The sequence below is a fragment of the Cheilinus undulatus genome, linkage group 10, assembly GCF_018320785.1.
Source record: "Cheilinus undulatus linkage group 10, ASM1832078v1, whole genome shotgun sequence".
NCBI lineage: Eukaryota > Metazoa > Chordata > Actinopteri > Labriformes > Labridae > Cheilinus > Cheilinus undulatus.
Window position 1 is genome coordinate 33,701,143 of NC_054874.1, and position 14,513 is coordinate 33,715,655.

Here is a 14,513-nt window from a genome sequence, read left to right on the forward strand (position 1 = left end):
TGGCAATTTTGCCCAAACAAGCATGCCCTCCTATGCTGGTTGTCTTCTTTCCTTTTGTACAACAAGGACTTCTTTTTATTTTTATTTTTTTATTGAATCCTGGCAATGTTTGGTCGACTAATCACCCTCCATACATTGAGCAGCCTGAGTGACAGAGAAGGCCAAGAAGGCTGTGGAGGAGTTATCGGCTTCTATCCGCAGGCAGTGAAAACATAGAAAGGAAGCAATATTTATCTACTTTCTCCCTGCAAAGAGTATCCACATCAACTGCCCCCACAGGGTCAGTCCAGTCCCCATACATATGAAATTTGTAGGGTAGAGGGTCTTGTCACAATAGAAAACAATGACACAACTTAAGTTACAACTTAACTAGTTTCAGTGAAGGGTTTAGTGTGGTCTTTACACTGTAACTTAAAAGAAAGAACTTGCACACAGCTGGTGCAACAGACTGCTAATGAACCACGTCACTATGCCACTATTAGTTGGGACAGGGGTTACAAAAGTTGACCTTGTTTAAAGTTACATCACAAGGGACGGTAATCTTCAAATGCAACATAGACGGTTACTAAATGATTTTAAATGAATCACCTGTTCTTCATTGGTTGCCTTTTCCATGCCTCCTACATTTGTGAGTTGAAATAGGGTTTTATTGCTATTTTTTTTTCACAAGAGAAAGCAAGTTTTATTGAATGTTAAATGAAAAATATTAGTTTCAACTTGGAGTGTCAAGTTCAAATAAATGTTTGTTAATTTCTGAGATGAAATAATGCCTTCTTGAAGTTTACTCACATTTTTAATTCAAAATTTTTTCTTTAATTTTTAAGAAAAAAAAATTTATGAAAATATCAGGCAATTAGTTGCTCTAAGTAAAACGTTTTATTATTTTAAACAGTTGTGCACTTCATGCATGAAGCTCAGTGTTGCAAGTTTTGCTTTGTTATTTTTCATATGGACATTTTAGACTGTGCCTTATAAAATACAACCTCATCTCTTTACTGTGTTAAACATAGTTAAAAGCCTCATCTATGTCACAACACAAACCTTGCATACCAGCCAAACTCAAAATATATGAGATATTTTGCCACAATAAGGATACTAGTTTTTTTCCTCTGTTGCAAAGTTGGCACTCTGTTTAAATTTATACATCTTATACTACACCCTCAATACAATTCAAGCAACTGGCTGATTTTTATATCCCAAATTGAAATGCTTTTATGTTGGAGTAAGAGTTTAATTCTAAATGAATGCAAAGCATCAATATTAGTTGATAAGAACATATAGACGTATTGTTCACCTTAGGGCTTGAAGAGGGTGGAAGAGGGAGGACACTCGTAGTATCAGTGAAACTAGAAAAGCACTCAGAGAGCACAGACCTCTGCCATTAGCCCTATCTCCCAATAGTAAAGAATCCTTTAAAAAATTCCTGGATCCAGATGGTGATCCGGATCACTCCCAAAATCGAATCAGTCCTTCATTATGCCATTTCTGACATTTCCTGAAAATTTCATCAAAATCCATCCATAACATTTTTTTTTTTAGTTATTTTGCTAACAAACTAACAAACTAACAGCAACCGAACAAACGAATTAACTAACAAACCCTGCCAATCACGTAACCTCCTTGGCGGAGGTAATAAAAGAGACCAGAGTTAAATTCGTCCACTAAAACTATGATTAAAAGTGTTTATCCACTACCTCTTTTCCATGATGGAAAAAAAGACTAAGACAAGCTAAAAAAGATCTTTAATGATGAGCACTCTGACAAAAAGTAAGTTTAGTTTTTATCAACGATACTTAAAATTAGACAAAAATGTAAGTGCTGGACTGTTGTAAGTTTAAAATCCACTGTGCATATAATAGGGCTGTAAAGGTACACGTATTCGTACCGTATCTGTTTGGTGCAGGCCTCTCGGTACAGTACAGACGTGTACCGAATGGATTCATGTGGAACAAAGCTCATACACAGATGGAAAACCAAAGAACAACTCACTGTCACACTGTCCTGGCAACCACACAACCACAGCAAATGACAGCAAACAGCCTGAATATTCCCATATAAAAGTGTCCTGTTTAGGAACACTTTGTTTCCTAGTAAAATACAACAGTGGACAAAGCATTTGAAAAAGCACCACTCAAACAAGAACGTCACTGTAACAAGGAGGAAAAACAAAAAGCCTCACCAGCCAGTTACGACTTTCCCATGATTTAAGATCTTTTTATTATAACAACGGTGCTCTGGTTTTGTGAATCAAATTGATTCTACCTTCAACTGTCAGCCTTGGAAGAGGGGGAGTGGGGACTCCATCATGTCTGCGGCTGCATCATAGGTAAAGTTATCGGCTCTAACTTCTTTATCCACCAAGATGGGCTGTGAAAAGTTCTCCCAAACTGAAGTCTGTGTTGAAATTGGCAGGATAGACGCTAATAAGCATACTTAAGCTGATGAACCGTTTTATGATGATGTGTTCAAGTTGGCTAGGAAATTTTAATATGTTTAAGAATGGGTATGAATATGTCAATATATCAATTAAAATAACCTAATAATTCAAAAAGGTATATATTTATTAATATTTTGATTAATTTAAGATCTTTTGGAAGGAGGTTGCATCATTATTAATAATTTGAATGTAATTTATTCAGCTGATTTATTTAAATACAATTTAATACAATCTAAAAAATAACAACAAATTCTGTTTTTATTTGCTTTAATTTCTGTACCAAAAATGTACCAAACTGTGACTTCAAAACTGAGGCACGTACCGAACCGAAATTTTTCCATACCGTTACACCTCTAGCATATAAGGTACATCAGTAATTTCATCAGTGTATTCTAAATCAAAGTGCATTAATATGGGTTTTTGACATTTAAGTTAATTTTACATTTAAGCTTATTAAATATGTTACAAGAAATTCAAAAGTTAAGACTGAAAGACTACAAGGTTAGGACCTTTATTGACCAAAACTGGACTCACATGTTTTTGAGTGTTCATCAGCTAAGACTAGACAAAATCTATGAAGGGTAAAAATGACTAAACTATGAGGAAAACTAAAAAACATTTTAATTTAAAGACAGACTAACTTTGAAATAGCTGCAAAAATTAACACTGCTGGAACCTTTAAAATGCTTACTGGACAGGTGTTTTGCTACTTCTCCGCCATGTTACAAAATCATCAGCAGTCTTTGTAAAAGAATTTAATGTTAAGTTCATTCAAAGTACAACTCGGACTTCAGCAGTCTGAAAAAGCCACTGCTGTGTCAGTATTTTTCAAAATTGAAATTACAGGTTTAGATTTTCCCTGTTGTAAAGTTATCTCCTTGATGAAAGACGAAATAATAATAATAATAATAATAATAATAATAATAATAATAATAATAATAATGTTGGCCTCATGAGACTGTGAGTGTGAACTCTGGTCACCAAACCCAGCAAATGAAGACTCAAAATGGCTTTGGCTAAACTTTATATTGAATTGTCTTGTACTCTATGTGGAGTTTGTTCTGTGTCCTGAATTTCTCTCTGTTGCTTTAGAAGAGTGTCCTCTATGACCTGGACTTCTCCTATGGAGAAACGAAAACAGAAACTCCCAAACTGTCCAAGTCCCTTCGAGTACAATACATGTTTTACAGAAGAACTGTTCTGTCACATCAACCCATCAACAGAGACAAATTACTTTTATGTAATATTTACAGATTTTCTGTTCAACATGTATTTCAGTTATTTTATTTCCTGATATGTTGATTAAAATTGTTGTGTACAGTATTTTGTTTCATCTTAACATTTGCCTTCAGACTCTGTTACGTATATAGCAAAGTGAGTATGGTGCTTTTCTGGTTGAACTTTATCATTGTTTGTTTTTCTTTCAGATCTCTTGATTCAGTGAAAATGGGTCTGACACTATTTCTGAAAGATTGTCAGTTGACACTGCCTTGTCTTATCATCTTTCTCTGCCCCTCTTTCCTTTTTCCTGAAGAAAAAACTCAAAGGTGCAGATCAGTCACGTCCGTGCAGAAGACTCTGGCAACTACACCTGTGTGGCTGAAAACTCATTAGGACAAGAAAATGCTACAAGTATAATCAGCGTACAGATCTGTAAGCAGAAACACAAGACAGTCTCTTTCTGTTGTTTATCTCTCTACACACAGTACCTATATATCTGTCTATAACTATGTAGCACACCAATGCAAATTACTTATAAATATGCTTTGCTCTTCAAGCTAGATTTATGATATAAGTTGATTTTTTTTTTTTTTTTCTCAAGGAAAACCTTAAAAAGTTACTTTACTATACAGTAGTTGTCACAGGTTTTATGTCTGCTACACAAGATCTGTGGGTATCAACTATTTTAAAATATTATCACCGCGTACTGGAACAAAAATACAACAGTTCACTTAACAATCATGATTGCAAAAAACATGTTGAAATTTCTGAAAACAATTTTTAAGAAAATAGCATAGAAAAGAATTCAACATAATACAATAGAATAACAAAAAAATACATATGTTTAATGTGTAAAATAAGTTATTTGGATTTTTTTCAGTTGTTTTGGCTCAGTTTTAGAATTACATTTGAAGTAGTTAAAACAATATGTAAAATCCCCCCTAAGCTATGCAGGCTTTGAATTTCTGTCTTTCCTAAATTTATTCTCTAAAGTCTGAAAAAGGAAAACCTACAGGATTTTAAGTTTCAATTTGGGACCCAAGAAGACAAAACGTTGTTCTTTTGGGGGGGCATGAGGTATCTGATCAGAAGCTGCAAGCTGGAGGGCTGCAGATGGTAGAAGGGAAGTTTGCCCAAAAATATAAATATTTGTCACACCTTGCTTCTTGAAATCCATTTCAGTTTCCCGAAAAGTATGCGAAATGACTGATATTTAGTTCTATAGCTGCAAAGAAAGACAAAGAGCTAACAACATTCTTTGTTCCTGTATCCTGTCCTCCTTGTAGTGACCACCACCACCCTGTCTCCAGGTGTGAGTCATGTAAGGCGCTGCAACGACTCAGAGAAAGCTTATTGTGTGAATGGAGGAGACTGTTACTTCATACATGGTATAAACCAGCTGTCCTGCAAGTAAGTTGGTTGTAAACTCACCTTTTTCCCCTTAGTCATCCCCATGTAGTTGCTCCCTTTGTCTTTTCCCTCACTCTTTTCTTTTGTCAGCCTCTCTCATTTCAGACACTGTCACTGGTCACTGCAGCACCATGTCTTCTGTTCCCTGATTGTGGCCTCCTCACATACATACACCTGCATCTCACAGATTAACTCACTTTGCATTTTCACCAAGGACTGCAGTTTTCAGTTTTAGCTTTTATTACAGTAGAAAAACAGATTTTTAATCAAGCAACAGGCTGAAACAGATCCAGTATTGTAACTTCTTATAATTTACAGTGTAGTTTACACTGAGTAAGATTTGGTCTTGATCCAGGAAGGTTGGAAAAAGGTAAATGTGGAAAGTCATGATGAAGTTAAACACCCCCACCACCACATTTGCATTCATATTTAAAATAAACAGAAATGCATTACTTTAAAATGTTTAATTTACAAAAAAAAATGTTCACTCTTGAAAGTTTAAACAGTGAGCAGGATTTTTCCCAAATGAAAGAAATAATCAGCATTTTTATTAGCTTTACACTGCTTTCCACATTATTAAGCAAATTACATTTTTCTCTTATTTTCCGAAATATTAATGCAAATGACAGTCAGAGTATTTTTCAAGTCATCAGCCATTCGAGGATAATTCAAATGTTTTTGAACAAACTTCATAATGATAAGTGTTATTAAAAAAAAAAAAAAAAAAAAAAAAACAAAATGCACATTTCCAATTATTAAGCATGGCAGAGTTTGAAAACACTTTTTTGGTTGTAAAAAACTGAAATGGTCATTTGTTGAATTTGCAGCATTAGGAGGTCATATTTACTGAAATCAAAAGCTATTTCAACCAAAAACATCTTAACAGGCCAAGTTCCATGTTAACATAAAGACCACTTCTTTGATATCACCTTCACAGTTCTTGCATCCATTGAACTTGTGAGTTTTTGGAGAATTTCTGCATGAATTTCTTTGCAGGATGCAAGAATAGCCTCCCAGAACGGCAGTTTTGATGTGAACTGCCTCCCACCCTCATAGATCTTTAGCTTGAGGATGCTCCAAAGGTTCTCAATAGGGTTGAGGTCAGGGGAGGATGGGGGCCACACCATGAGTTTCTCTCCTTTAATGCCCATAGCAGCCAGTGACACAGAGGTATTCTTTGCTGCATGAGATGGTGCATTGTCATGCATGAAGAAAATTTTGCTACAGAAGGCACTGCTCTTCTTTTTTTACCATGGAAAGTGGTCAGTCACTTTTTGTACCATTGGAAGAAAGTGGTCAGTTAGAAACTCTATATACTTTGCCGAGGTCATTTTCACACCTTCAGGGACCCTAAAGGGGCCTACCAGCTCTCTCCTCATGAATCCAGCCCAAAACGTGACTCCACCACCTCCTTGCTGATGTCACAGCCTTGTTGGGACATGGTGGCCATCCACCAACCATCCACTACTCCATCCATCTGGACCATCCAGGGTTGCACAGCACTCATCAGTCAACAAGACTGTTTGAAAATGAGTCTTCATGTATTTCTGGGCCCACTGCAACCTAGCTGCTTGTGAGCCAAGTAGTAGGTTTATACACGACTGCAAGCCTCTGGAGGATCCTACACCTTGAGGTTGGTGGGACTCCAGACACACCAGCAGCTTCAAATACCTGTTTGCTGCTTTGTAATGGCATTTTAGCATCTGCTCTCTTAATCTGATGAATTTGTCTGGCAGAGACCTTCCTCATTATGCCTTTATCTGCACAAACCCGTCTGTGCTCTGAATCAGCCACAAATTTCTTCACAGTACGTTGATCATGATTAATTTTTCGTTGAATAACTAATGTTTTCAATTCTTGTCCAAGGCGTTACACTATTTGACACTTCTAGCAGCAGAGAGGTGCTTTTTCTTTCCCATATTGCTTGAAACCTGTGACCTGCTTAATAATGTGGAAAAGTGCATTTTGAGGTTTTTATTTTTTTTTTTAAATAGCTGTTATAAATTATGAGGTTTGTTCAAAAACATTCTAATTATGCTCTAATGGCTGATGACTTGAAAAATACTCTGATTGTCATTTGCATAAATATTTTGGAAAATAAGAAAAAAATGTTATGTGGAAATAAATGTATTGGCACGAGAGGAAGATTCAGAAACTTCACAGAGACAAGAAGACTGGGGTTCTCTCAGGTTTACTTTGTAGCAGCTGCACACAGCAGAATGCACACATTGACAGTCATTTACACACTTGACGCCCGACCCAGGGAGTCACCCCATGTGACCACTTCAGTTCCATAAAAGTACATTCCTTGACCACTATTTCGGGTAGACTGCCAACTAAGCCAAACTCAGCTTTGTTACATCATTCCATTATAAAACACAATATTTTCACACTAACAGATCCCCCATTTTTTTTGTTTATGCACAGTTTTTTTTGTATTTTACATTTTATTTTAACTCCTATTTTATAGGCGTCACCCATCACTTCTGCATATGGTGGGACTTCTGACTTTGTCAAATAATTGGGCCTATTTGTTTATTTTTAACCAATTTCCTTCCCCCTTTTTTTCTTATAAGCTATAAAAAAGTCCTGAGGTGACATACCTTACAAGAGACCAAAAACCTCATGTTTGTAGTTTGTAGTTAATGAATAGTTATTTGAGTGAGGGGCAAAGATCCCTTGCGTACTACTCTCACTTGGACAGAAAGATAAGCAAACCTTCAAAATTACTTTTAGTTTTTCCTTATAATGCCTTTTTGACTAGAAGGAAAAAAACCTACCCTTCTTTCCACCAATGCAACTAAACTGAAAAAATAAAATGGTGAATAACAAAACTGGTGACTTTAAAGAACACATTCTTAGAGAATGGTCACGGACATTTAAACTTTGTTCTTTAGCCTTAGATAACATTAAAACCAAACTTAAACTATAACAACATCAATTGTCTATACAATAAAATTAAGGCTTTAATTTAGCATCTGTGGAGCCTAAATTAATAAATAAAGTTCTGAAAAATCAGCACTATAAGGCAGTCCAGGCCAACATAACAAACAAAATCCTCATATTAACTAGAAAAAAATAGGTTCCTTCCTATCACACATAAAGAAAATACAATTCTATATTTCCTGTCTAACCACAAAACAGGAGAAAAATAGATAAAACAGAATTTGCTCATAAAGGTTGTTGTGTCTCCAGTCCGCAGCCCCCATGGATGGTGTCCAGATACCACAGAGGTCCAGCTCAGAACTGATCAGTCCTTGTTTGACTCATCAGTCCAAAGTGTTGATAAAGTCCGTAGATGAGCCAGAAGTTGAAACGAAAGTTATGTCCATAGGTTCTGAAGCTGGAACTCTCTCTTTGAATGTTTGGTTACCGGCGGGCCATGTGTCTAGTGAAAATTTGAAACAAATCAAAATGAGTACCCAAATTCACTGATTTCTTTTAAAATCAATACATAAAAAATAAACAACACATTACAATGGCAACTCTGACCATAATAGAAAAAACATAAACAACAATACCCAAGAGCCAGACACCCAATGAGTTATTTTCTGAAAAAAGAAAATCTCAAAATATCCTAAAGGTTTTGAAACTGCAACTTTCTACACCTCTAGTATTTTCATTGAACTGTACTACCCTTCCTGTATGTTACACAATGGTCCATGGCGTTTATCAGGTTGTCCCTCCTTCCGATCCTGCTAGTGAACATGGACAACATTCTTCATTCACAGTTACACTCACACACCTTGGGATGCTGCAACAGCATGTAAATCTTCAACAAACTGCCCGATCATGGCGTGTCATATCCAGGTGGCTGGAGTTCTTCCAGAGTTTCAGTAGCCACTAACGATATATCATGTCTTTTAGAGCTTGAAGGTAGTGGTTAGAGTATTGCAACTCCATGTCTCACAAGACAGTCAGATGGCAGCTCATAATATCGTTGGGCCAAATCTCTGGAGTCTGTATTCTGTAAGTTGTTTCCCAAAACTTCCTGCAAATCATGACAGAACAGTGAAACATCCTCAGAAGTGGAAGTGTAGACGACTGGGTCCATGAGATAGACAAAGTAACTCGACACACAGATCCTGCATCTCCCACGGAACATCTGTGGCAACCTTGTCTGTATGTTTGTCCACAACACCAGTAAGTAGTCTCTATCTTGACATAAATACACCTAATTGTGTAGTCAGTTTCTTTTGTTTGATTGTGATTTATTATTCTAATTATTAGTTTTATTATTAAAACAAGAATGATGTAGGTAATGTAAGCCAATTTTCCAAAGTTCATCCACATAACTAAGCCTGACTTTGTTACCTTTAAGTCATTTTTACAAGCTGAGTTTAATTAAAATTCCACAAATTTAAAAAAAAAAAAAATTAGGTTAAAGAAAGATAAGTCTTGTTGAATCTCTTTGAAAATGTAAATAAATTTCACTTTGATTTTTTTTCTTGAACTTAAACAGAGTAGTAGTTTTTTACAAAGATAAATTTGGCTATTCTACAGAAAGAATTCACACAAAAAGTTGCCTAGGTTTTTCTAAATAGGTTGGGCTTAATAAGTGTATCAGTGTAGCTGTACCCACATGTCACATTGAGATATTAGCATAAATCACATAGTAAATCATTTTACTAAAAATTATCATTAACTTTATACACAAGTTTATCAGTTTGTCTACTATAGAAATCAACAAGATGTATCAAGGGGCTGTTTGTATAAAGGCTTAATACCTTACTGATAAACCAACATTAAAGACAAAAACGGTAAAAGCACTGCTAACTGGGGTAAGGCCTAAATTCCAATTTCAGTATATATATGGCTCTTGGGTATGGCTGCATCAGAAGCAGATCTGAAAAGACGCAACAAAGTCGTTGTTCATGACACCCAGAGTCAGAAATATAAACATTGCTCTACAGAATAACAGCAAATGGATGATTGAATGATATTTTCAACTTGGAATCCTTCCATACTCCCCTGGTTTGAAAAAATGAGTACTGAGTATTCTTAATCATGTTGGCAGGGTCTGGCTGTCCTGTGCTGTTTGAGGTGCGGGCCTGAATCTACTTGTGTGAGTCCATTGTGGCCGGCCCTTGACTCTGACAGCATTTCTGATGACCAATAGGATCTTTGTGGGGGGCTCAAAACATGGTCCTTCACTTGTCCCTCCCCAACGTCTATCCAGAACGTAGTCATCACTTTAGAAGGGCTGAACAGTTGTCTCAGCCGGTGATGGAAGGGAATCAGTCAACAGTCAATAATACTTGGAAAACAAAAGACAAAAGGTGTTTAAAACAAACTGGTCACTTTTGGTTTCCAAGATAATGGTTTGTAAAACTTTTCCTTTCAATGCTCCCAACAGGGATCAATTATTGCTGTAGTTTCTTTGCAGTCCTAGATATGAATATCTTATATTGTTAGAAATAAAGCATAGGCTTTCATAAACAGTTTGCCACTCTCTATACCACTTAAGTCATTTACTCAACACAACACTATTAATTCTGTTTGATATGTCTGTACCATATAAAATGTTAAGAGCCATGTTATGTTTAAATAAACTAAACTACATCACACTACAGGAATTGGACGACCCATTAAGACCTAATAAGAAGCTAATCCAATAGTCTAGGTATAACAGAAATGTTAAAGATAATACGTTCACCCAATTCTTTGTCTTGTTCAATATAATAAATAATAATAATAATAATACATCACACTTATATAGCACTTTTTTGGACACTCAAAGATGCTTCACAAACAAAACAAAACAAAAGAACAAAGGGGCTCAAGAAAATGCAAGTTTGAACAGGTGAGATTGAGTAGTGATTTTAAGTTTTGTATTGAGTCCGAGTTCCTGATGTTTTATGGGAGTGAGTTCCATAGGGTGGGGGTGGCTGCAGCCAAGGCTCGATCCCCCAAGGTCCGGTGCTTTGTCCTGGTGGTGGGAGTGAGGAGGTTGGTGTTGGCTGATCTAAGGCGGCGGGTGGGGCAGTGCTGCTTAAGGAGATTGGTGAGATAGGGAGGGGCCAGGTTATGGAGGCACTTGTAGGTGATGAGGAGGACCTTGTATTGGATGCGGTCATGTATGGGGAGCCAGTGGAGTTGTTTGAGAATGGGGGTGATGTGGTCTCTGGAGCGGGTGCGAGTGAGGAGGCGGGCAGCAGAATTCTGGATATACTGCAGTTTTTGGAGATGGGAGACCATACAGGAGGCTATTGCAGTAATTGAGTCTGGAGGTGATGAATGCGTGAGTGAGGATTTCAGCAGCAGATTATATTTGTTCTAATTTATCTTCAATACTTTGAGTGTGCACCGCATATGTATAACTTTGAAGTAAAAAAAGTATGTAAAAAGTTCTTTCAATACCTAATGCTACAGCTGAGTGTCCAGTGACTTTCAAAGAATTTTGACTTTATTTTTAATTTTAATGTATTCATTTATATTTTATTTTATCTTTATTTTTTAATTTTTTTAGTGGCAGGAACTTGCTTCTGGCTGCTTTGGAAATCTGTCTAGAATATTAAAAAGACACGTTAAAGCTTTCCTTTTGGCAACTATATAAAATCTATTTGCAGTTGTTAAACAGGTAAATTATCTCTATTAGGCGCTTTTGTATATAGATTATATCTAGCACAGATTAAATATCTTTAAATAAATTATTTTACTATATTTTCCAAGCCTATAATAAAATAATTTTAAATACAATCCGAAACTGCTCCATAAGTTACCTCATTTACTCCATGGACATAAAAATACAAGTGTTATAGGCTCATCATGGTATCACTATACGCTCGTCTAGATATTGCCATAATCCATCAGCATTCTGCAGTCTCCCTGGTCTTTACCATAGTTATATTTTAACTTCTGCTGCTTGCATTTGAAATAAAAAAAGTATTTACGTTGAATTTTATAAAATACTGTTATGGACATTTTAGTCTTAAACCAGTATGAAAGAAATTCACATATTGCAGCCGTTTTAACATGTTAGCAAAATTATCTAATTTTGCTGCTGCAGAAGCTGTTTTAGAATTTCTTGCACATTTTCTGAAAGGCAAACTCTGTCTGTGTACAGGACACCTGCCTGGCCTTTGACCCCTATAAATTAGGTTGTGCCATCCCATCTCTAAGGAACAGTCTCATAAGGCCATAAATATTTTCTGCTTTTTTTTTTCATCACAGATGGTAATTGAACACTCAGCTTATTTTAAGCCTGCCAAAGCACACAGAACAAAGGCTTCTAATTAGCTTGTCACATTATAGCTATCCTGCAGGAGACACAGAAGACATGGTCAATGCAAATAGTTTGAAAGTTGCAAACAATCAGTCACACCAGTCACCATGCCACCGTACATATGCCAAATCTAAAGAAAACGACAGGTGATGATACCTATGGGCAGAGAAAAGAAATCAGTCTTATGAGTTAGAGCACTCTGTCACATTCCTGCACTTAGGAATAAGGAGCTTAAATTCCGCTTGGTACTCTTTTTGTAGTTTTTCTGTTTCATTACTTTACATTTAATATTACCAAGCTGTTGAATACCCACCAAATCTCATGCATTAAAACAAGACACCATATACTCCTTATCCTAAAGGGGGCCACAGACAGCAGTAATATCACTCACATTCTGGTGGATCTAATCTAATTTTGTCTTCTCACAGCGTCCTTCTAGGGGAAAATAATTGTCAGTTCAAGTGGAAAGATACGTCAAATATGGTTCTAGCAGAGCCTTCATTTGAAGTCATGTTGTCAATTGGTTTTTAAAAATTTGGTTAAATTTAGAGTCTGTTTAAGGTAATGATTTCATAGCTTTAGTCCTTTAATGGGCAAAGCAAACTAATCTGTACTATATAAGGCATGTCATGCTTTACTTTGGGCTACATCCATGATCAAAATGAATTATCTTATTTGATTCCTCACATAGAAGTTTCTTTATATTTAATCCTATTCAGGCCAAAAGTTATTTATCTTAAATTAACTATTATGTAGATACCATATGAACATTACAATTATCTACTTGTACTATTATAACGGGTTGTATTATACTTATTTGTAGTCATTTATCTTTTTCATTTCTGTATCAATGGTGTCCTAAACTACACATTATAATGCATTTAAAAGTAAACTCTAGAGATTTAAACCATTCTTTTTCAGTTAATTTCTTTTATACGACCTATTTAACAGTTAACTTTTTAACATTTTAACAATTGAACATTCATGAAAGAGAGCCAGTCTGCTGCAGCATAAGATTTGAGACAACAATAAACAACAAACAAGACAAAGACAGCAACATCAAAACCAATACAACCATTTCCAAAATTTTTCTCCCAACAAATACAAAGGCCTTATCTCATTAAATCTTATCTCAATAAATCAATATCTGTCCTCAGGAACCAGCCATCTTGGAACATTAAACTAACACGTTTCTCGATACCTAAAACTAATTCTCAGGTCCTAACCATCTTGAATACTAACCTAAATAATCCTCAGCCACACTTGGATTCTCGGATTATTAATTCCCATATAATTCCAATAAATATCCAAAATTAAAAATACCCTCAGCTACTTCTTTCAGAGACTTCTTGGGTTTAAAATAAAAGAAATGATCCATAAAGTACCAAAACAAACATTACAACCTGGTTCAGCTTCAAAGAATGTTCAGTAAGACAACATCATGTGGCTCAATACCTCACATATGTCTCTGAAGTCAATTACAATCGCAAGGATTTCCCCCCTTAACAAGCCTGTTCAGCAGTGATCAAATACTATTAACAGGTGAGAAGAATAAAACATTCAACTCACCTGAATCAGATGTCACCACTGCTCTTCCCATCAATTGATGCCAAAATGTTATGTGGAAATAAATGTATTGGCAAGAAGACTGGGGTTCTCTCAGGTTTACTTTGTAGCAGCTGCAGTCATTGACAAATGCACAGGCCAAAGACAAAGAATGAACACACTGACAGTCATTTATACACTTGACGCCCAATCCAGGGAGTCACCCCATGTGACCACTTCAGTTCCACTATTTCGGGTAGGCTGCCAACTAAGTCAAACTTAACTTTGTTACATCATTCCATTATAAAACACAATATTTACACACTAACAAACGTCATTTGCTTAATAATGTGGAAAGCCGCATAGAGATGGCTAATTTTTTTCTTTTCTTTGGGTCCATACAGTCATGCTGACAGTGTTATAGTCAATAACATGATCCATAAATATGGTTGCTGTTCTGAGCAATGATATATATAATGCCTTTGTCTCCTTCAGCTGACATAAACTGGCTGCAAGGAGATGACAAGGGTCCTCCTTTTACTCTGTCAGCATTCGAGACTTTACATAACAACAGCAACCGTCAACATATTCCAGGGTAGTCAGGCATAGGTTAATGTAGTTTGGACATAGTTGTGAAGATTCCTGTGAAGTCCAAGAAATTATAAAACAGCCTGT

General features: G+C 36.0%; 1 protein-coding gene across 1 annotated transcript in view; it reads left to right on the forward strand.

Moving 5' to 3' along the window:
• Positions 1-14,513, forward strand: part of LOC121516067 (pro-neuregulin-2, membrane-bound isoform-like) — a 204,387-nt gene that overhangs the window by 55,307 nt on the left and 134,567 nt on the right. Inside the window, exons 3-4 of the mRNA XM_041797131.1 lie at positions 3,972-4,090; positions 4,945-5,068. Coding sequence (XP_041653065.1) covers positions 3,972-4,090; positions 4,945-5,068 — 243 coding nt within the window. The remainder of the gene's footprint in view (positions 1-3,971; positions 4,091-4,944; positions 5,069-14,513) is intronic.